Source organism: Heteronotia binoei, chromosome 4 (genome assembly GCF_032191835.1).
Source record: "Heteronotia binoei isolate CCM8104 ecotype False Entrance Well chromosome 4, APGP_CSIRO_Hbin_v1, whole genome shotgun sequence".
NCBI classification, from domain to species: Eukaryota; Metazoa; Chordata; class Lepidosauria; order Squamata; family Gekkonidae; genus Heteronotia; species Heteronotia binoei.
The window spans coordinates 144,615,243-144,636,904 of record NC_083226.1 but is presented as its reverse complement, the minus strand read 5'-3'; the positions used below and the strand labels follow the sequence as shown (position 1 = coordinate 144,636,904).

The window sequence follows — 21,662 nt, the reverse complement described above, 5'->3', positions numbered from 1 at the left end:
TGTGAGCTAGCTCACAGTTTTTGTCTTAGCTCATGAAAAATGGCCCCAGAGCAAACTACTTTATGCAGTAGCTATCAACTTTAATGCCAGTAGCTCATGAAGCAGGATTTTGGCTCACAAGACTCCATAGCTTAGAGGGAGTATTGATCACCACTAATGTGTTATCATAACTATAAACCTGCGAGGCCCACATTCTGGGTGGGCATTTCGAATCATGTGAATTTAAGCTTTTGTACACCTATCTATCTTACTCTGTTTAAACTCTGTATTCCCCTTTGTTTCTTATTGTCTTGTCAGGCCATCTTGTGGTTCTCTCACATTTCACATGTTTCTTCTTGACTATGTGTCTGGAGTCTGTCTCCTTCTCCCTTTGACCTACCAGCATACAGCATTTCCTAGCCTAAGTCAAAAAGACTTTTCAGGTCAGCTAATTTATTTTGAATATCCCAAGTCTGTTCTTCACTTTTAATCAGGATTACATATGATCACATATGAACCTGCCCACTTGTTCAGATCAACTTCAGAAGCCCTGTTCTAGGTGCCTACAGAGCTAACGAAGAAACGGGGACATCTCCATCGAGGGCTCTTAGCTGTGGACCTCCTTTACCATTATCATTTGGCACTGAGACCGTAAAGTTATAGGGACCAGCTGAAGACACCTACCCTGACCCATGTCTTCCAGAGAGGGAAAGGGGGGTGGGGAGACACTGATGACCACAGTTTATGTTACTGATTTTAATACTGTTCTGTATTTTATCATTGGTCATTTAAATTGTTTTACTGCTGCTGTTTTATTATTCCACCCAAACGGCACACACAAGTAAGGCACACACAAATTTACATAGCCTGGTCTGGAGTGAGAGGAGGCATGACATAACCAGTTTTGGATGCCTTCCCCCATTGAAGGAGAAACACCAATCCATTTCCAATGTTCTTATCAGAGACCACAGAGATCAGTGGCAACCACATATTGTGTGGATACGACAGGATATAAATTGAAAAATAAAATAAAATTTTAGAGTTCTTACATCCTGCTTTTCTATCAATTTGGGTAACCAAAGCACATGCAAAGCTGTAAAAGCAGTTCAAAATGATTACAAAAATAAGGCTGCAATGAACTTTGCTGCACTTCAAAGACTAGGGTGACTTACATTTTCAGTCACAGCCCTCAGATGGTCTTGCTGCAACTGACATTATTTATTCATTAAAATACTTAAGCTCAAATACTTGGCTCAAAGTGGCTTTCAAATGATAATTAAAATAGTACAAAGGAAAACCATGTACCCCAACCCCCCAATACCCCTCCTTGACCTGCAGCAAGTCCAATGGATATAGCCTCCCCCCCATCCTCAGCAAGAGACCCGTGGCCCAGAGTGTTAAAGCTGCAGTATTGCAGTCCTAAGCTCTGCTCACACAACCTGAGTTCGATCCCCGGCGGTAGCTGGGTTTTCAGGTAGCTGGCTCGAGGTTGACTCAGCCTTCCATCCTTCTGAGGTTGGTAAAATTAGTACCCAGCTTGCTGGAGGGAAAGTGTAGATGACTCGGGAAGGTAATGGCAAACCATCCCATAAAAAGTCTGCCGTGAAAACCTGGTGCTTGCACAGGGAACTTTTCCTTTTCCTCCATCCTCAGCAAAGGACATCAGCAGTCACTACAAGAGGAGGGGCTTCTCTTATACATTAAGACAGTAGTCAGCAACCTGTGCCTCTAGAGCCAAATGCAGCTCAGTATGGAACCAAATACAGCTCCCAAAAACAGAACATGAAATCTCGAAGGTATATTGGAGGGACAGGGTTAGGATAACCTACATGCTATTATAACTGGTGGTGGTGAAAAGCACCAACAAGTCACTGCTGACTTAAAATGACCCTGTAGGTTTTTTAAGGCAAGCGATGTTTAGAGGTGATTTGCTACTGACTGCCTCCAGGTCACAATCCTGGTATTCCTTGGAAGTTTTCTATCCAAATATTGGTCAGCGCTGACCCTGCTTAGCTTTCCAAGATCTGACAAGAACATGCTAGCCTGGGCTATCTAGGTTAGGGCACAATAACCAGTATGTGAGGGGGATTACAGGAAAATATCTTTATGGGACTAAAGGGCTTCTTAGAGATGCTTTAACAAGGTAAAGTTAATCCCCTGTGCAAGTACCAGTCGTTCCCGACTCTTGGGTGACATCGCATCACGATGTTTTCACAGCAGACTTTTTTATGGGGTGGTTTGCCATTGCCTTCCCCAGTCATCTACACTTTCCCCCCAGCAAGCTGAGTACTCATTTTACCAACCTCAGGAGGATGGAAGGCTGAGTCAACCTTGAGCTGGCTACCTGAACCCAGCTTCTGCTGAGATTGAACTCAGGTCGTGAGCAGAAAGTTTGGATTGTAGTACTGCAGCTTTACCACTCTGTGCCAAGATGCTTTACAGAAAGGGAAATGATAGAAGTGAACTATGCAACTGTGAACTATGCAGATTTATGCCAATGTGCTAAAGCAATTACACAGGGTGTTCCTGTATGCATTTAGTACTTATTGTGAGACTCCGTGTGTGCCACTTCCTATTAAAGGACTCCCAACAACCAGTGTTTAACCTAAAAAAATGTTATGAACTATTAATCAACATGTCAATTATCAATAATGTTAAATTGGATATTTTAAGTTATGCAAATGGTCAGTCTTATACTGAGTCTTTGTTGGTCTCTTGCTCTGAATTTTTTATGTAGTTTGGCTGTTTAACCATTAAAGGTTACAGGCCTTCGACTTAAGCAAAAAAGTGTACATTAAGACAGTAGAGGAATAAGGCTCACAGGCTAACCAACTATAACATATTGCTTGTTTGTTGTCTCTAGCTTCAATTAATGAACAATTTACTGGCTGTGAAAATGGAGGTGCCCATTTTTAGCTCTCACGGCTAGTGGCCATTGGAATGCCTATGACTATCTCTGATAGTTCATTTTTGAAAGCTGTCTAAAGATTACACACTGTCACCTAGATTCTGCTTTTAATATAGAAAATGTGGCTTTTAAAATATCTGAAACAAATATTACAGGTAACAATAACCTGTCACAAATCAATTAACTCATCCCCAAACCATGCTTTAGAGCAGACATGTCAAACAGATGGCTTGGGGGCTGGAAACGGCTTGTTCAGGACTCTTGCAAGTTTGCAAGCAATTGATGAGAAACCAGTCAGAAAGTGGAACAGAAAGGTCTATATAATGGCATTATAACCTATGCTGAGGTCCCTCCCTTCCCCAAATGTAGGCCCTCCCCAGGAATTCCCCCAGATCTCAAAGGATTGCCCAACCTAGAGTTGGCAACCATAAGGGGCAAGGAAGGCTGGATGGGCTCCAAACTCTGTGCAGTCAGTCCCTTTGGGGCCTGCTAGATGCCTTGGCCAAGGAACTGAGCTGGGATCCGCTGTCTGCTGCCACCTCCTCCAGCCAGAGCACATTGGGCTCCTGCCTCTGTCACCTAGGCTGCTGGACAGAAGACTGGCTGTTCATGTGTGGCAGGCAGAAACTTTTTGGGCCCACCTCCCTGAGCCAAGCCAAGTGCCTTCCCAATTGCAGGCAGCCCAGAGAAGGTGCTCACAGACTCAGGCACCTGTGGAAAGCCACTAGCTGGCCTGCCAAATGTGCACACTTATGTCAAGGTAATGACTGGCTAGGTGTGTTGTATGCAGCAGCCTAGTCAAGAAAGAAAGGCCTGGCGCTTATGTAGAAAGCCAAGGGATGGAGGTAGAAGAGGCCTCCCAAATCAGGTAAACCAGAGCCTCCTGACCCAAATGTGCATAGCTCCTTTCTTGCCTCCTTCTCTCGCCAGCGCTGAGATGGTGCCAAAATAAGAGGTGAAGCTGAAACCCTGGACTCCCTGCATGCAAGCCCTGCCTTATGTAACAATCCGAATAGAAGCGAGGAGAGGGGATGAAAGGAAAGTTAGAGATGGGAGCAGGCACTGAGAAAAGCTCATGAGGCAGGCGCTAGATGTGTGTGAGTTCACATATGGTAAGTAATATTAGGGTGGATAAAAATCAATGATTTTTTAAATAAAATGCTTTTTGAGGAAAATATATTATCACCAAAAGGTTATTGCATCATGAAATAAGAATTAGTTTTTAATTCTGAAGCATAAGGCCGTATATACATGCAATGTTTAAATTTTTTGGTAATAAATTCTATTAATCCATTCACAATGTCATGCTTTTCCAGAGGTTTCTGTAAGATTACTGGGCAGTTTCTCTGACTACAAGATATTATCACAGAACACAAATGCTTGGTTTTGAGTTCTCAAAAAGACAGGTTGCTTACCTGCAACTGTAGATTTTCGAGTGGTCATCTGTGCATTCACACTCATGGGATAGAGCGCCTGCACCGATCCCCAAATCGGTACCGAAAAAGCCCGGAATTTTTTCGTACTCAGCACCAACGGACATGCGCAAGCGTCCCAGTGCGCATGCTCGCCGGCGCCAGCACGAGGATCCTGCCAGTTCTTTCCTGACCGCTGGAAGCCCCTACTGGAGGGAAATGGTCAGCAGTGGGGAAGGAGGGCGGGTAGTGTGAATGCACAGATGACCACTCGAAGATCTACAGTTACAGGTAAGCAACCTGTCTATCTTCTTCATGGTCTCTGTGCTTCACACTCATGGGAGATTAGCAAGCAAGACATACTGGAGGCGGGAAGACGGTCAACCAGAAGAAACAGCTTGCAGCACTGCAGCTCCCAGACGAGTCCTCTGTTGAGCATGCATGTCCAGCGCGTAATGCTTCATAAAGGCATGCGGAGAGGACCAGGTGGCAGCCTTGCAAATGTCCGTCAGGGAAACGCCTTTCAGGAACGCCACTGACGTTGCCATCGCTCTTGCAGAGTGTCCGCGAATAGGCCCAGGTAACGGCTTCTTAGCCAACAAATAACACAGCTTAATAGTCTCAGTGAGCCATTTTGAAAGCCGCTGAGACGAGATTCTGGAACCTAACTAAGGAGCAGCATAAGAAACAAAAAGATGCTGGTCCTTACGAAAACTCTTGGAGCGACTCAAATAAAACAATAAGGCACGCTTAACATCTAAAACATGCAACCTATGTTCCCCATCTGAGGAAGGTGTAGGATAAAACGTGGGCAACCAAACTTCTAAGTTAAGGTGGACTGAGAAACCACCTTGGGGAGAAAGGAAATATCAGCAGCTAAGGACACTCCAGACTCCTGAAAAGCGAAATATGGGTAGTCACAACGCATAGCCGTGAGCTCCCCTGCACGGCGTGCTGATGTGATGGCTACCAAAAAAGCAGTCTTCCAAGATAGGAGCTGTAATGAGCATGTGGCCATCGGCTCAAAAGGATGCCGAGTCAGCCTGTCCAACACTAGAGTCAAATCCCACAACTGTGGGGGTGATCTCGAAGGAGGATGAAGCCTAAGCAAACCCTTCAAAAATCTCTTAGAATGAGGGTGTGCAAAACCGGAATGCCCCTCCACTGGTTCATGGAAGGCAGATATTGCCGCCAGATAAACTTGAATGGAGGAAAAAACAAGGCCAGCATCCACCAGAGATAACAAAAACTCAAAAATAACCGGCAGTCCCACCCTCTGGGGCAAAACTGTAGGATCAACTAAAAACTGAAGAATCTTCCACCACCTCCTATCATAAGAAGCGCAGGTAGACAGCTTCCTGCTATTCAGGAAAACGTGTTGGACTCTGCTGGAGAACTCACAGGGTCGAAGAACCATGCTGTCAGCTTCAGGTGGGGCACATTGTGATGGAATACATGACCGTCCTGAGCTGACAGAAGATCCGGTTCCTCCGGAAACTGGTAGAAGACTCCCCTCGCCACTTGGAGCAAGATCGAGAACCAGTTCTGCCGAGGCCACCACGGAGTCACCAGGATGCAGCATGGTCTCTCTCTTGCAATCTTGTTGACCACCCTTGTCAATAATGGCAGAGCTGGGAACAGATATAGAAACCAACTTTCCCACAGGAACAGCAGACCGTCTGGATCCGAGCCCCCTCTGGAGCAGAACAGAGGACACTTCCAGTTCTCGGCTGTGGCAAAGATGTCCACCTGAGGATACCCCCAGAGCTGAAACACAAGTTGCAGGAAGCGCCACTGTATCTCCCACTTGTGCGGGGAAGCCGCACCCCTGGGAGATGCGCAGCCTTCACAAAGATGTCATGGTCTAGGCACTCCGACCACAGTTCCAGTGCCAGTGCACAGAGCCGTTGAAAAACTGTCCCTCCCTGTCTGTTGATATAACACAGGGCAGTGGTATTGTCCGTAAGCAGAGCAACAACCTTCCCCGCCACCATGGAGCGGAAGGATCGAAGAGCAAAATGAACTGCCAGCAGTTCCAAGTAATTTATATGGCAATAAGTCAATTTCAAAGGCCAAGGGCCCCCCACACACAGAGCGTCCATGTGGGCCCCCCAACCCCATAAAGACGCATCTGTTGTGATCGTCACTGTTGGCACAGGTAGGTGGAAGGGAGCTCCCTGACAAATGTTGTCCTTTGATTTCCACCACTGCAGTGTTTGAAATGTCACAGGTGGAATTACAAACCTCTTTCGAGGTGAGTCCCTTAATGGGACTGACAAAGAAACCAAAGTTGTAGGCCTCTCATCCTCAGCTTCGCAAAGATCAGCATGCTTGTAGTCGCCGCCATCAGACCCAGCATTCGCTGCAGCTGCTGCGCTGTGCCCCACTTTCGACTCTGCAGAAGTTCGACAAGGTTGATAATGTCCATCACTCTCTGCTGAGGCAGGAAAGCGCAATGAAGGTTCGTATCCAGCAAAGCCCCTATGAACTGAACTGTCCGTGATGGAGTAAGGTGTGATTTCTCCAAATTGACCTGCAGACCCAAGGTGTGAAGAAGACAAAAAGTGGTGGCAATATGGTTTGACAAACTTTCCTTCGACTCCGCCACAAGGAGCAAGTCGTCGATGTATGGAAAGACGACTATCCCTTGAAGCTGGAGGTGGGCAGCCACAACACTCATCATCTTCGTGAACACCCGAGGTGCAGTGGACAGGCCGAACAGAAGGGCCCTGAACTGGAAGTGTTGAGAACCTACTGCAAACTGAAGTAAACGTCTGAACGCGGGATGGATGCTGACGTGGAAGAAGGCATCCTTGAGGTCCAGCGTTGCCATCCAGTCCCCTTGGTTGATGAGGGGTAGAATTGTTTGCAGAGTGGACATTCTGAGCTTCTGGTACAGAATAAACTTGTTCAGATTCCGAAGGTCCATGATTGGTCTCAAACCCCCGTCCCGCTTGGGATCCAGGAAGTAACGAGAGTAGAAGCCTCCCATCCTGGCCTCCATCGGGACCCGTTCTATGGTGTGTTTCTGTAGGAGGTTGCTCACCTCCGCCAGCAGAGGTGGGGAAGGGGGTGTGGTGATTACGACAGATTGGTTTGGAATCTGAGCAAAATCTTTTTGTAGCCTTCCGCGACGATGGAAAGCGCCCACCTGTCCGTAGAGATGGACTCCCAGGCCGACAGGAATGGGAGGAGGCGGATAGACGAAGAAGAAGTGGGGACGGTGACGCGTGCTACCAGAAAGTCAAAGGCCCTGCTTTTGAGGGTGAGCGCCCTTAAACTTGTCGGTGGTCTGTGCAGAAGCGTAGTGGTTTCTATTGTTGGGGACCTACTCTCAGGTTGGGCAGAGCGAGGTATCCACTGCTGTTCCCGGGAGAACTTTTGATATGGCTTCTTTGACCAAGGTTTGTTCCACTGTTTTGGTTTCGTAGCTCTGGAAGACGCCGAGACACCCAGGTTCCTGGAAGTTTTTATGCTTTTTCCATTTCCTGGAGTGCATTGTCGGTGGTCGAGCTGAAGAGTCCTTTGCCCTCGAAGAGCAGATCTTCGACGAAGGCCCTGGTGTCTTGCTGGAGGGCCGTTGACCTGAGCCAGGAGTGGCGGCGGAGGCAGATAGCAGAAATGATGGTTCTTGCTGAGACGTCCACCATATGCTTTGCTGCAGCCAGTTGTTGTTTGGCTACAGCGAAGCCTTCCTTCTGCAACTTCTTTGCAGCAGACCTCTTCTCCTCACTCAGGGAAGACAAGAGGGCGGTAAGTTGTTCCCACACTGAGTATTGGTATCTAGCCATGCATGCAGCATAGTTAGATACCTTTACTCCCAGCGCCCCAGCAGAGTAAACTTCCTCCCAAGGTTGTCCAGCTTCTTTCCCTCCTTGTCTGGTGGAGAGGAGTGCTTCTTGCGGGCCTTTGACAAGGAGGATACGACCACCGAATTGGGCTTTGGATGCGTGAAGAGAAATTCAGCATCGGCCTCTTGGACGCAGTATATGTGGTCCAACCTTCTTGATGACACAGGTGTAGAAGCAGGCTTCGCCCAGGGCTCCTTCACCACCTGTAAGATGACCTTCGTAACAGGCAGGGCAACCGCTGTAGACGTATCCCACTGCATGATGTCGAATACGGTGTCGTCTACAACGGGTTGCGGTTGTGTCACCGAGAGAGGGAGAGTGCCATCCTCTTCACCAGGTCCCCATACGACTTTAGATCCTCCGATGGTGAAATGGGAAGATCCTCAGTGGTATGAGCCACTGGTGAAGGTTCCAAAGCCCTGTCCAGATTGTCGGTACCGACCTCGGAGTCTGACGATGAAGACTCTCTCCTCAAAGAATGTTCTGAGATCACCGGCGTTGACTCTCTGACGGGTGACCGGATCAACACCAACGACCTAGGCTGGACTTCCTCCACCACCACGCCGCGTCTTTCGGGCGGGACGGACATCGATGCCGAGGGACGCCGCCTAGAATGCTGGGAAAGCCTCGACATATGGGATGCCTCTGATTACTGGTCCCAGTCTGCAAACTCCCGAGGGGGGTACCACTGGTAAGGCGGGTATGGATAGGCATAGGGAGGCCACTGGCGCTGCTCCGACGGTGGAAGTGGTGGGAAGCTACGGTGGTCGGTTCCAGCTCTCTCCAACCTCTTGCCTGATCCAGCAGTGCCAACGGCTCCATCGGTGCCGACACCTCCACCTCTGAGACAGAGTTGCTCTCACTGCGACGCCTCGACCCCGAAGAATGGGAGCACTGAGTGAGGTCGATCTCTTGCTCCGATGCCGATAGACGCAACTGCTGCGAAGCACTGCCTCTCGACACCGAAGGGTTACGATGTGGGGACGTCAAGATCTTCCTTGGTGGAGCGGTCACATCGATGTCAAAGTGTCATGAGAAGGGGAAGGAGTGCAGAACGATCTCTTCTTCCGCTTCTTCTTAGATTTCACCTTCTTCGGTGAGGATGATTGGGTCCCTGAATCATCCCGACGCTTCTTAGCTAGGGTGTCCACTGACCCTTCAGAAGGTCGGTTTGTGGAACGCCCGTGCTCAACTAGCATCTCGGTCCTGATCGGCGATGTATTGGCCGATGTGACCGTCGGGGCTGCGGCCTCTCCCATTGGTACTGACGGGCCTGATGCCATCTTTTGAGGATAAAGTGCCGACTCAACCAATGCAGCCGAAAGCCTCGCCGCTCGATTCTTGCGAGTTTGTTTGGAAAAACTCAGGCAGTGCGAGCAAGAATCCACACAATGTCCCTCGCCCAAACAATGGAGACAGAGGGAATGGCCGTCAAGGGGGGGGGGGCAATCTTCTTCCCACAGGAGCGGCACCTCTTAAAAAAACCCCAACGTCTTTCCATAGACGCCAAGGAAAAAACCCACCCAGGAAAGTCTCTGAGGGGAAAAACGGGGGAAAACTGGGCCCCGAAGAGCAAGTCCAACAATTTTTTTTTTAACAACACTATCTAACAACTAACTAACTAACTACACTAAGAAAATAACAAACGGGCTATATACAACAAGAAAGGCAATCCTAAGATTACTTTACTGACTGTGGACACGAAAGGAGATCCTCTCAGCGCAGCGGTCAGAAAGGAACTGGCGGGATCCTCGCGCTGGTGCCGGCGAGCATGCGCACTGGGACGCCTGCGCATGCCTGTTGGTGCCGAGTGTGAAAAAATCCTGGGCTTTTTAGGTACCGATTTGAGGATCAGCGCAGGCGCTCTATCCCATGAGTGTGAAGCACAGAGACCACGAAGAAGATCTGTAATTTGTGTCTGCAGAGAGAGATCACATGCCTCTTCTACACAGCAAAAATGTTATAAAATGAACAGAGTTGAGAAAAAGACCTTCATCTCATTGTTCTACAAACCTATGTACACAGAATCAACCCCTTAAGTGCTAAGTTTCAACAAGTTCAATGAACAGAAAAAGATTGCTTGAAGTGGAATAGATCTGCACAAGAAGAAACTTAAGTGTGAGGAGGGAGGGGCAAGCAGTAAAAATTAAAGTGAAACTTTTTGAGCAGAATACTCCACAAGACTTTGGACCTTTTGTGTATATAACCTGAGGTTTATTCTTTCCCTGGAGGAGAAAACCTATAATGGCAACATTATTCTTTCCCTGGAGGAGAAAACCTATAATGGCAGCAGGCCGTAAAAGAGTCCCAGTTTGGGAATATTTTAATGAAGTTCCTCTACCTATTGGTAAGGCAGTTTTTATTATTTATTTATTTATAGTTACTAAACTGGAGATAATTCACCTCACAATAATTTCATAATTATCTAACTATATGTTTTTCTGGGGTGATGTTGCTTTCACAACGTTTTCACAGCACACTTTTTACGGGGTGGTTTGCCATTGCCTTCCCCAGTCATCTACGCTTTCCCCCCAGCAAGCTGGGTACTCATTTTACCGACCTTGGAAGGATGGAAAGCTGAGGATGGAGCCGGCTACCTGGACCAGCTTTCGCTGGGACCGAACTCAGGTTGTGATCAGAGGGCTCCGATTGCAGTACTGCAGTTTTACCATTCTGTGCCACGGCGCAACGTCACCCCAGAGTCGAAAACGACTGGTGCTTGCACAGTGGACTACCTTTACCTTTAGTGTGTTTCTAATAGTATTAAAAATCAATATTTTTATATAACTGTAAAACTAATATGAACAGTTGTTATTCTAAAAATGAAATCTTCATCCAATTGTGAATATTAAGGTTATACCAGCAAAAATGAGTCTTCATGTAGAAAACTATGATTTAAATCAAGTCTTACTGACTAGCGATTTAAATTGTTGAGGCTGGATAACACTGTGGAGCTGGCAGGAAAAAATCTGCAAAAGACAATTAAAGTGCAGCTGGCATCTTTGGAGAGTGGCAGTGCTTGAAGATTGCTTGTGGCGCTGGGGAGCATCGCAAACTCGCTGCTGATTGTGATTGAAACTCGTTGCTGAATTTGGGACTTTGGCAGAGGGAGGTATGGGACTGTGCAGCTGCTTCAACCCCCTCCCCACCCCAAAGTCTGTTGACTGTAGCGGTTTAGTTAAGGCAGGCCTATTGGGTTCTCCTGGATGATGCCACTTGGCCACCTGTCTTTGGCTTCTGCACCTGTGGCAACAAAATGAAACACTTCATGCTCCAACTCATCAAAAGCTGCTGAAATGTATTAGTCTTTAAAAAGCTATGAGTGTCTCTGGCTGTTCCACCCTGATTGTCAGGCAACAGCTTTCAGTGCTGTGCAAAACTTGTGCATATGAAGCAAGGGGTGGTTACGTGCTGAGGAGAGGTATGAGTCATGGTCAGTAATAAAGTATCTTCGGTACTTCGCATTACATTTTATGGCGCACATGGCCTGGCCCAACAAAGTGGCATTGGTGTCAGATTCGGCGTTCGTAACAAATGAGTTTGATACGTCTGCTTTAGAGAGTTTACATATTCTGCTGTAAGTCATCCATGTGGTAAGTAGTAGTGAGAAATCAGCTTATATATGTATGCACCAGCTATGTCAGTGTCACCGCATGTGAAATTCTACTTTGGAAGCAAACACTTAACAACCTAAAGGACTACACTGTACAACAGTAGACAGTTCTGAAGCACCACCAAGCTCATATTTCGGTGATTGACAGGGAACCACTTTTCTCGGACAGTCTGCAGAAACCAGAACAGCCTTGAAACTGCTCAATATTCTGATGCTTCTGGGAGAACTCGTCAAAAATATCGTTCCTAATTTTATTGTTGGGCATACTGATCAAGGAGTTGGGAAGAATAGGGACCTACACCTAAACAAGCACAGATTTCATATTGCTAGACTAATTATTATGATCCAAGTCAATATAGTTGATGAATCAAGCACAGATTTCATATTGCTAGACTAATTATTATGATCCAAGTCAATATAGTTGATGAATCCATTGGACAGAAATAGTAGAAGATGATATTGGATGTATATCCTGCCCTCTACTCCAAATCTCAGAGTGGCTCACAATCTCTTTTATCTTCCTCCCCCACAAGACACCCTGTGAGGTGGGTGAGACTGAGAGAACTCTCACAGCAGCTGCCCTTTCAAGGACAACCTCTGCCAGAGCTATGGCTGACCCAAGGCCTTTCCAGCAGGTGCAAGTGGAGGAGTGGGGAATCAAACCCAGTTCTCCCAGATAAGAGTCCGCACACTTAACCACAACACCAAACTGGCTCTAACTGGTTGCTAACTTTTCCATTAGCCCTTCTAGCTGTACCTCTAATATCAGTCTGATCTATAACCAATTATCATTTACCTTTTTGCTATGAATAGCTTCAGCTATGCATGGGATCCATAAATGGTCAAGCAAAGGTAAGGGCTCTGGAGCTATTCATTGTGTTCAAAGATCCAACCTGCTGAGTAATATTTAGTTTTCTGCACCAACATCAGTTCAGTTGTAGAAGAATGAGTTAATCAGCTTTGTGCCTTTTGGTTGAGGCTTGCAGATTTTGGAAGTCTCTGGAACCAGCTGCCTTGCAATAACTTTTTCTCTCTATTGGCTATTTGGAACACTTCTGCTATTCTGAACAGCATTACATTATTTTAGGAAATTTCATGTAAAATCTGGAGAATGCTGTCCCAACCTAAGAAAAATGACTTTCATGTGATAGCTATTTTTATGGATGCCTATGTAGTCTAAAAATCTTGCCAGAAGACTAATGACGGGGTTACAACAACTCCTCTCCTACAGAAGAGACCATCATTCTAATTTATGGGTGTCTTATTTGATTGACTATCCTGGAGACTGGAGTGATAGGTCATTTAATCCTAATTGAAGGGGTTTTTTGCTCTGAAAGCTTCCTTCCAATGTCCCTTCCCCTAACACCCTGCAAATGTTTCAGCCTCCTTAAAGGGAGATCTAATTTTGGAATATAATGCATCCCCACCACCACTCCCATAAATAAATTGGTCTAAAACACTGCAGCTCTCTACTATTCAACTACTGCACACAGAGTGAACAGCTAAAATTCTCAATTAAGCTAAAGAAATCAGAACCTGACATTGCACTTGAAATTGGCTAACGATTGTTGTCCTTCAGATTTGCAAGCAACTTTCTTATTATATTGAAAAATCAGAATTCAGACATTTCCTTGTTTAAACTATTAATCTGGATTTAAGATAATTTAAGGTTATTATTAAATTGGCTGATTCTCATTCGATCTGCTTACATAAGGAAGCTCACAGCTGGGTATATAAAATAATACTAGCTATGTTTAGTTTGTATGGCAGGCTTTACTTGCGTGTTTCTACATTTATAGTAGTTACACAGACCCTCCCTCACCACCTATACCTATTATCTCCAGTTTACTCTGACATCTGGTCAACACTATAGTTAAATAGAGTATTCAAAAAACAGTATTTATCAAATTCGATTAAGTGACCCTCAAATTATCACAAGATATACAGACTTCCACTGGACTGTGATGTGTACTCTAAACTCACTATCTGCTGGCCTTAAAATTCAGATTAATGTTCTTTTGACACTCCAACATAAAACCTGTCTACACTACAGGCAGCGGAGCAAGTGAAGAGATCTGAGCTCTGTATTTATTTATGTATGTGTTTATTTTGTACATGTATACCCAAAGAGGCATCCAAGGCAGATTACAACACACTGACAAAAACAATATAAAATGACATAACCAGTAAAATTAAAAGCAATAATAAAAGCTCCCAAATATATAAAATCCTGAGCACAATTCCTTGCAGGCTACTCCAGCAGTTAGTAAGTACTTTAGAAACAGTCATTCAGAATGAGTAGGCACGTTGATGAACACAAGTTATTGAGGAATACTCAGCATGGGTTCTGTAAGGGAAGATCTTGCCTCACTAACCTGTTACAGTTCTTTGAGGGGGTGAACAAACGTGGAAAAAGGGGCCCCAACAGATGTTGTTTACCTTGACTTCCAGAAAGTTTTTGATAAAGTTCCTCATCAAAGGCTCCTTAATAAGCTCGAGAGTCATGGAGTAAAAGGACAGGTCTTCTTGTGGATCAAAAACTGGCTAATTAATAGGAAGCAGAGGGTGAGTATAAATGGGCAGTCTTCACAGTGGGGGACGGTAAGCAGCGGGGTGCCGCAGGGCTCAGTACCGGGTCCCATGCTCTTTAACTTGTTCATTAATGATCTGGAGTTGGGAGTAAGCAGTGAAGTGGCCAAGTTTGCAGATGACACTAAATTGTTCAGGGTGGTGAGAACCAAAGAGGATTGTGAGGCACTCGGGGTTGTGAACTGGCAGAGACTGACCAAGAGAGAGATCTTGGGGTCATGGTAGATAACTCACTGAAAATGTCAAGACAGTGTGCGAATGCAATAAAAAAGGCCAACGCCATGCTGGGAATTATTAGGAAGGGAATTGAAAACAAATCAGCCAGTATCATAATGCCTCTGTATAAATCGATGGTGCAGTCTTATTTGGAATACTGTGTAATGTGTACAATTCTGGTCACCGCACCTCAAAAAGGATATTATAGCATTGGAAAAAGTGCAGAAAAGGGCAACTGGAATAATTAAAGGTTTGGAACACTTTCCCTATGAAGAAAAGTTAAAACGCTTGGGGCTCTTTAGCTTGGAGAAACGTCGACTGTGAGGTGACATGATAGAGGTTTACAAGATTATGCATGGGATGGAGAAAGTAGAGAAAGAAGTCCTTTGCTCCCTTTCTCACAATACAAGAACTCATGTGCATTCAATGAAATTGCTGAGCAGTCAGGTTAAAATGGATAAAAGGAAGTACTTCACCCAAATGGTGATTAAGATGTGGAATTCACTGCCACAGGAAGTAGTGGCAGCTACAAGCATAGCCAGCTTTAAGAGGGGATTGGATAAAAATATGGAGCAGAAGTCCATCAGTGGCTATTAGCCACAGTGTGTGTGTGTGTGTATATGTATGTATGTATGTATGTATACACACATATTGGCTACTGTGTGACACAGAGTGTTGGACTGGATGGGCCATTGGCCTGATCCAACATGGCTTCTCTTATGTTCTTAAAAAACGGAGATACCCTATTGGGTGGGACATCTTTACAAGGTTTCATGGGGAAAGCTGAATAAGGAATGGCATGGATTAAAACAGCAACTGACCACCAGAGAAATCTCACTACAGCTGCAGCTGTCTTAACAAAACCTGACTCCCCGCTCCATATAGCTGTTAACTAGGTTAGCACAGAGTATTCTCTACATTTCTTCCTGTGCAGACCAGGGAAGAAAAAAGGGGTGGGGGACGGCACTGTGGTGTTTGCCCCATCTTCGGATGGCACACTAGCCACCAGGACATCCTCGTTTTCTCCTCCCTGGGTCTATGCACACAGACCCAGGGAGGAGAAAGGGGTGGGGGCGGCATTTGAGTCATCCTTGACTCCAAGGACGGTGCACTTGCCACGGGACGCACTTGCTTTCTCCTTTCCAGGTCTATGCACCCAAACCAGGGGAGGAGAAAAGAGCAAACGCCACCCTCGGCTCCAAGGATGGCGCACATGTTGCCAGGATGCCCTCGCTTTCTCCTTCCCAGATCTGTGCACACAGACTTGGGGAGGAGAAAGAGGCGGGAGCGGCGTTTGTGCCATCATTGGCTCCAAGGATGGTGCACACACTGCCGGGACGTCCTCACTTTCTCTGGGCGGAGGGCAGTGTTTGCACCATCCTTGGCTCCAAGGACAGTGCACAAGCCACTGCGACACCCTCGCTTTCTCTTTCCTGGGTTGGGGAGAAAAAAGGGGCGGAGGATGGCATTTGCGCCATCCTCAGCTTCAAGGATGGTGCACATGATGCTGGGATGTGCATAGACCTGGGAAGGTGAAAAACAGTAAGTGAGGGGGCCAATTTGGCACCCCCCTGAAGACACCTGGGGCGGGTGTCCCCTCTGCCCCCTAGATGCGGCCCTGGGTAAAGGCAGACACTGCTGTGCTTCTCTACTTCAAACGTGCCATGCTTCAGCCAGCACTGGGTGAAGCTAGGCATTGCTGGGCTTGTGCTCTTCCTCATCAGCCTGAACACAGTGGGCTTGGCACAGAGAAGCCAGGCAATACCATGGTCCTCTCTGGTGACTGCTCCACACTGTGACCCTCTTCACCAGCTGCACCATGCCTGGGGCAGCACAGGGCAAAGTTAGGGATACCAGTCCACAGATGAGGGCAGGGGAGTGCCTGAATTTCACAGGTTCCAGCCTGCTGCTGGACAGAGGAGGGGGGCTGCCCCCATGACCCATCCCAAAAGTGATTACAGGGTGGCCACCATCTCCCTCCCCTCCTGCGAGGAAAAAGAAAGTGCAGGTGCTCGCCTGCCCTGCAACTGGTGACGTGCAAGGCAGGCATGCATGGCACCTGCTCTTTCTAAGTGGGGGCCACCGGCTCTCCTCCTGCAGGGTAGGCACACAAGGCACCGATTTTTTCCAAGCAGGGGGCACCAGCTCCTGCTCTGCAAGAGTCAAGATTGTCTCTTGCATGGCAGGTTTGTGCGCACCCGCTCTTTCCAAGGGGTGTGAGTATGCAGGCAGCTACAAGCATAGACAGCTTCAAGAGGGGATTAGATAAAAATATGGAGCAGAGGTCCATCAGTGGCTATTAGCCACAGTGTGTGTGTGTGTATATGACACAGAGTGTTGGACTGGATGGGCCATTGGCCTGATCCAACATGGCTTTTCTTATGTTCTTCCCTGCCTCCTCCACTCTCCCCGCAGCCCCGTTTTCGCCGTTGCTGCTCTCCCCAGGTTCTTCCCTGCCTGCCAAGTTCTCCCCGCAGCCCCATTTTCGCAGCAACAGCTCTCCCCAGCCTCCTAAGCTCTCCCCGCAGCCCCATTTTCGCGGCAGCTGCTCTCCCCTGTCTCCCAAGCTCTCCCCACAGCCCCGTTTTCGCCACTACCACTCTTCCCTGCCTCCCCCGCAGCCCCGTTTTCGGCCCCCCTACCCAAAATTTCATGTCCTGTCCCCCCCCCCCCAAAATTTCTGGCTACGGGGCTGTGTGTATGTATGTGTGTGTCCATGCCAGCAAAGAGACGAGGTCAGTGAAGAGTCCAAGTGCGAAACCAGGAGCCACAGGACTCATGCACCTTTTTGCAGGCTGAAGGCAGGCACCACTGTGGCCAAGCTCCTAGTCACGAAGCATCTGTGTCAACAGGGGGCAAAGCGAGCACTTAATGTGCCATCTCACCGACGTGGACAGCAGAACCAGAAAGCGTACTGTTGCTTTCTGCTAGCATAGGGTGAAGCCATGCACCACGGCGCCTATGCTCGTCTTTGCTGATATGGGCCAGAAGAGCTCCCAGCTTCATCTTATGCTAGCGGCTTTACCTGGTAGGCTCCATTTTGATGGTGGACTGAACTTTAGAGTGATCCCCCCCCCCCCCATTAAGTCAATGGCCAATCCCTCCCGGTGCAGAGGAGTGTATTGTTCTCATCCGCTTCCCGGGAAATAACGGCCTCTAGCTCTCAAGATGAGACCCCTGGATGAACTTGAGCCCCTTTTCTTTGAAAAGGCACCTTCGGCCCCTTTCGGTCACTCACCAGCCGCGTCGCTCGGTAGGGTCCAGGCCCCACCAGTCGAGGCTCCATCGGCCGCTGCAACGGGACTCTCAGCAGCCCGTTTCCACGGAGACCAGCCAGACAATAGACCAACTTCCCAGGCAAGAATTTGAATCAGCGGCCGCCTCCTTCAGATTGGGCCAAATCGCAGTCACGGGGCATTTTGGAAACTTCTGATTGGAGACGGCTCTTCCCCTTTGCGTGTAAACGTGTTGCTCGAGCGCGCCGCCTCCCTCCCTCCACCCCTTGCAGACTTGCCCGGCCGGAGGCGCTGCCTGGTGCTCTTTGAGCCCCTGAAATTCCAAAGGTTTCGTTTCGTGTAATACTTATAAGATATACTGACGGTAGGGAATGACGGGAGAAAGTACAATTCTGACTGTGTTGGGAGACACAGTCGCGCACTATTAAAAATACCACTTTAACTCGCAGGCACAGCGGGTACGGAACTTTTTCATGACGGTTCCCATTCTTTAGAATAGCATCTTACAAAGAGAGTGCAGAGGGAAAGGACATGGCCTTTTCTAGGCAAACTGTGGTTACCAGAAACAGCACCAGCTTGTTAAAGAGGGTTTTAATTCTACATAACGGTGTAAAGGATTGGTTAGCTTTGGGTGGGAGCAGCAAACAGCAAAGCTATCAGGAGAGAAGTTTTTAAAATTTCCAGCATGAATGTTCACAAATTTAAGAGCAAACTGAAAGGAGGCATTGGGGAAGGCAGAATAATTTCATCACCACGCCCCCTGACTTGAGGGGATTTAAATACAGCAAGATTGTAATACAATATTCTCTGTTTGGTAGTGCAGTAATCTGCTGTTTTTGCATTCACAGCTATTTAATCTGTTCAGTATTTAAATGGCAATTAATTTTTATTATATTAAATCCCACTCCTAATACATCTTACTAGGCAAACTTACTTCAAAAGGCATGCTTAAATTCAGAGTCTAACCTTTCCCCTCCTACGGCTTCTAATTAAAGAGGTATGTTGCTAGTATTCACCTTCAGAAACTACCTCCCCTCCCCCCTATTCAGTAAGGTATCTTCCTTTGACACAAGAATTTTACAGTTTTAAGAATCATGGACTTTAATATGGTACAGTTTGTACAAAATACATTAATGTTTACAGACAATGTATTAACAATGATATCTATGGTCCATAAGTGTTTTGTTAAATTTTATCCCATTCAATTAAAAACAGCCTATACAGTCTTAGCAACATGAGGTGCTACTTAAAACCAATGTATTTTATCAGTGCTCAAAGTACTGTCATATACTTATCAGACACACTTCATTTCTGTAATACAAATATAGGTCTTTTCAATAAACAGCCATTCTTATTTCATTCATTTCATTTCTTTGATTCAGAAAAATTGTCTCATATGTGCAAAGTTGCTAAAATTACAGGCTGATGTTTTCAAATCGGTAGGCTTTCCCTCCCTCCCACATCAACATTAAATCCCAAATAATTTATAGTAAAAATACAAGGCTTTTTTTTGTTTGGAAAAACATGTACAAAACATACAGGGTGCTGAGCACCTAAACATCTTGATTGTCAAGTAGTACAAGTCAGAAAAACTTGGTTTGCAGTAGAGCACTTCATTCAGCTTTGTTTTTGCTAATACCATTTTTTATACTCTTTGGGGGTCTCTTGCCTTTAGTATAAGCATGGTACCAGAAATGTAGAAACAGGATTAAAAACACCAGTCCATATAATCCAATGATGAACATAAAGATAGGATATTGATACGGGCAGTTATCCATGTAGTAGATTTGTCCTATATGGAAGGTAACCATAATGAATTGGATCTAGAACAGAAAAGTGCAAGATCATTAAGTTATGTACTTGTTTTGGTGAGATGTAAAGCAAAGGGGGGAAAGGCAGAACATGAGTAGCAAGTTTCTAACACAAACTAGCAGACTGTGCAATTTTACAAAATGGAAATTTTTCTTACAATATAGGGCAGTCGGACAAATTTAACTTTGTATTCCAGAATGCTACGGTTCCCTTTTCCTCTCATACCTAGAAATTTATTTATGCTTAAACAAGACTTTAAAACTTGTTTAAAACAATTAGGAACAAATGACTGGGCAAAGTGAAACATACAGTTCAATATCTGAACAGAAGTATTTTTAAGAATATGTCATACAAGTATACCAGTGCTTGAGAGTGAGTTGCAAACTGCTGCAGCCTAATGCCACCATAGCACATGTATCTTTAATTTTTACCATCATAAAGGTAGGCAAAATAAAAACAAAGAAAATTTTGTAGTAAACAATAGGCAGTGTATTAGTTGGACAGAAACTCTGTTACAAAAGGAAGGACTGCCCACAAGTTTGGAAATTACCTTTATGAAAACACTGCATATTATAGCATATTACTTGTTGCCAACATTATTATATTTAACTATGTATTTAACATTAACATTTAACTAGCTGGCTCATGGTTGACTCAGCCTTCCATCCTTCCGAGGTTGGTAAAATGAGTACCAGCTTGCTGGGGGTAAAGTGTAAATGACTGGGAAAGGCAATGACAAACCACCCCGTAAAAAAAAGTCTGCCATAAAAACGTTGTGAAAGCAACGTCACCCCAGAAATAACTGGTGCTTGCACAAGGGATACCTTATATATAATGTTATGAAGATTTTTAAATCTATACTAGAAGAGTTTTCCCCCAGTGTCTCCCCAAAGCTCCCATTTTTCTCATTAGAAAAACTGAGAAAATTCTCACTTTTCATGCTCTACATGTGGAATAAATGAAATGCTTTTTAAGACATGTTTCAAGTGAGAAACATCCCATAGTTCCCCCCAACATTTCCCCCCCAAACGCTTTAATGCTATATATTCAGTGTGTGAAAATGTCTTAAGAAGTATTTTACTATTTCTAAAAAGAAAATGATCCTACAGGAGTTTCTTTTCACTGCTTCCCCAATTGTTTCAGGTTTGTTGTTTTTTTTAAATCCCCATTTATTTTCCTGGACCCTCACATACACAAGAAAAACACTCCCCCACTGCTGAAAAAGTTACACCGGCTTTCTGAATGTTTCTGGGCCAAATTTAAGATGCTGGTTTTCAGGCCTTAAAATTTTTATAACTGTGACATATGGAACAGCATCTACTCCCATGGGACACCCTGCCCCCTTTTAAGATCAATTGGCAAAACCTATATATGTTGCAGTGCTTACCATCTCGGAGATTTCTGTCTCTCCATCTGTCTAGTCCATGGGTGGCCAAACTGTGGCTCTTTCATATATATTGTGTGGCTCTTGGAGCCCCCCCACCTCCCCAGCTCTGTCAACCAGCTTGGAGAATGCATTTTCCACCTTTCCCTTCCCTCTCTCTCATCTATTTGCCTTCCTTCCTTACAGCTCTCAAACGCCTGACATTTATTCTATGTGGCTCTTACATTAACCAATTTTGGCCACCTCTGGTCTAGTCATTTCAAAAGAATTTAGAAACACTTAAATTCAGAATGGTATTTTTAGATCCAGATTTTCAAATGCTACCACATCTTTATGGTATTCGGTCTAATTTTTGTTATTGCTTATACTCCTTTTTATTGATCCTAATTTGTAAGCTACTTTCAAATTGTCAAAAAAAGTAGACTAAGGATTTTGGTTGGTTTCTTAAATTATGTGTAATACTGGGATACCACTTGACCTATCTTACAAGGCTGTAAACAGGATTTGAAAGCAATCCTATATAATTAGGTTTTATTGTTACATTCATGACCTATAGTTTAAAGAGATATGATCTTCCTTCCTGGACAAGCCAGGTTGAATGGTAGAACACAATGGGTATACAATGTATTTACAGGCATCTTCTTAAGGTTTTGTATGGCACG

General features: G+C 45.7%; 2 protein-coding genes across 3 annotated transcripts in view; both read right to left on the bottom strand.

Moving 5' to 3' along the window:
* Positions 1-17,937, bottom strand: part of DEPDC1B (DEP domain containing 1B) — a 65,701-nt gene extending 47,764 nt beyond the window's left edge. The window contains exon 1 of the mRNA XM_060235951.1: positions 17,807-17,937. Coding sequence (XP_060091934.1) covers positions 17,807-17,854 — 48 coding nt within the window. The 5' untranslated portion in view covers positions 17,855-17,937. The remainder of the gene's footprint in view (positions 1-17,806) is intronic.
* A 942-nt stretch (positions 17,938-18,879) lies between these two features.
* Positions 18,880-21,662, bottom strand: part of ELOVL7 (ELOVL fatty acid elongase 7) — a 90,929-nt gene continuing 88,146 nt past the window's right edge. For both annotated transcript variants that reach the window (XM_060235948.1, XM_060235949.1), the window contains exon 8: positions 18,880-19,627. In XM_060235948.1, the coding sequence (XP_060091931.1) occupies positions 19,418-19,627 (210 nt within the window). In that variant the 3' untranslated portion in view covers positions 18,880-19,417. The remainder of the gene's footprint in view (positions 19,628-21,662) is intronic.